The following is a 2,329-nucleotide window of genomic DNA, read 5'->3' as shown; positions in this document are numbered from 1 at the left end:
TGAAAATAGTGCTCATCAACATAACATTTGTGTGGTTTGCAGAATTCTTTGAGCTTAGGATAGTAAGTATTGTCTTCAACTATCCTAAGAGCTAGTTCTCGATTAATTTCAAACCTATTAAAACATGCACACCTCACTGAAAAATGATACAATAACTGCCACAAATTTTGTGTAGGAAATCAGTTTTGAACACTAGAGTAACCATGAAAAAACACATTTAATAGCATGAACAAAGGATCATCAAGAAACAATATGGAGTTGCTTCCATTTCAAGAAGATTGATTTCTTCTTTCTTTGGCTTTGTTCATCTAATATCAATAATATTAGGATCCATAATCAATTTCCATTCAATCATATAGTGTACTTAATAAAAACTAACCCAATAAAAGCCTAACATGTGTAGCCTTTCTTGACATACATGTCCTACAATCAATGAAAGTCTGACAGCTTGTGCGACTTTCAATCAATGAAATTTGCGTTAGACCAATGAAATTTGAGTGAATGAAATCGGTGATTGAATATTTGGCACTCATTTTCAGATCATGGTTAGGACCAGAGGATTAGGTCGTGCCTTAGGTTAGGTTACTGGCAGAGGTATGGGCAGAGGAGATCGTGATGATTTCGATGATGCTCCACAGCGTCGACGGCCTACTGCATCCGCACGGAGGCAGCGAGTTGCTATAACTGCGGCGCACGATGAGCCAGTGGTCCCTGCGCCAGATGTTCAGGATGACCCGATGGAGGCACCAGCTGCTGTAGAGGACATTGTGGCAGACATTCCTGCGGACACAGGCGCAGAGGCTACTAAGGATGAGCATGAGGGATTTCCGGGTGGTTCGAGCGACCCATCCGTGTTGACCCAGTATGCGGATCATGTTGCTTGCAGCGTATGGACGAGAGAGGTATTTATAATATTTATTTTTAGTTACTTGTAAATTATACTTTATGATTGAAATTAGTTTTCCTTTAAATGATGATTTTAACGAATTTTGCGTTCCTTTATACTTCAATTCAGGAGCGTCCTGAATTGAAGCTTTCCTCTTATGTGAGAAAGGTCCATAGTTTAGGCAAGCCTGTCCCTGCCATTGAGGGACTTGTTGCTGGTACATGACTAAGTCCTCTGATCGCGTGTTCGGTAGACACCGGCGATCGGGGACTTTTGTCCACGTTTGTGGAGCGGTGGCACCAGGAGACATCTAGTTTCCATCTCCCGGTGGGAGAGCTCACCATCACGCTGGACGACGCCTCCTCGCTTCTCCATCTTCCTGTGATGGGCGACTTACACGCTTTTGAGCCCTTGCACGTGGACAATGCGGTTCAGATGCTGGTGGACTTATTGATGGTCTCTACAAAGTCTGCTAGGGCTGAGACAGCCCAGTGTCGTGGACCGTACGTACGCCTGTAATGGGTACGTGATATATATAAGCGCCGATGCCAAGAAGGTCATTGGACAGTTGCAGCTCACGCATATCTTCTTCATCTTTTGGGTTGCACTCTGTTTGCTAACAATAGTGCAACCAATGTCCATGTTGTCTACTTGGAGGCCCTTCGTGACCTCAGTATGACGGAGAGGTACGTCTGGGGAGTGGTTGCTTTGGTGCATATGTACGACCAACTGAACAATGCATCTATGAGCCACAGCCGACAGCTTGGCGGTTACATCACACTGCTGCAGGTAACAAATATGTTTTTCATTCGTTCAACCTCAACAATGTTCAACTTTAAATTTTGTTACACTTTCATTATTAATGTTTATAATTTTGATGTTACATCTGTAGTGCTGGATTTACGAGCACTTTCCGTCAGTCGCGGACTCCACTGCTGATTAGGAGTACAATGAGGATTCTCCGCGTGCGTGTAGGTGGATTGCGACGAAGAAGACCGTGAAGAGCATTTGAACGCCGGCGTACAAGGAGCGCATGGACCGACTCCGAATTCTGGATGTCTGTTGGATCCCGTATGGGGAGCACCGATCGGTCTGGGACTTCCACGTCAGATCATGCTATTCCAGTCTCTTGCGTTGGGGGCCTGTTGCTGTTTATTACCGACCAGAGAGGATCGTGCGGCAGTTTGGATACACGCAGACCATTCCTGCTCCTCCTGTCGATTCATGGGTCTCATATGATGATATATACGATAGGTGGATGCACTACGAGGATCATATCGTTCCAACAGGTGAGGTGTGCGTTGTGTCAGGCCAGTGTTCCAGTGACTACATGAACTGGTTCTTCCGCGTCTCGCATCCTTTCATGACACCAGGCCACGCATTAGATCCTCTACCTCATGGTCACACCCCGCAGCCCCGAGTCGTCCCTTAGGCCCCGCAGAC

General features: G+C 45.9%; 1 protein-coding gene across 1 annotated transcript; it reads left to right on the top strand.

Annotated features, from left to right (window-relative positions):
- Positions 1-596: 596 nt before the first annotated feature.
- LOC102664911 (protein MAIN-LIKE 1-like) lies at positions 597-1,829 on the top strand. The gene is made up of 5 exons (XM_006595303.1): positions 597-902; positions 1,016-1,103; positions 1,140-1,389; positions 1,513-1,675; positions 1,779-1,829. The coding sequence occupies exons 1-5, from the start codon at positions 597-599 to the stop codon at positions 1,827-1,829; spliced, it is 858 nt and encodes a 285-aa protein (XP_006595366.1).
- The last annotated feature ends 500 nt before the right edge of the window (positions 1,830-2,329 follow it).

The sequence above is a fragment of the Glycine max genome, chromosome 13, assembly GCF_000004515.6.
Source record: "Glycine max cultivar Williams 82 chromosome 13, Glycine_max_v4.0, whole genome shotgun sequence".
Lineage (NCBI taxonomy): Eukaryota > Viridiplantae > Streptophyta > Magnoliopsida > Fabales > Fabaceae > Glycine > Glycine max.
Note: the sequence above shows the minus strand (reverse complement) of the source record. Positions and strands in the feature narration are given on the sequence as shown.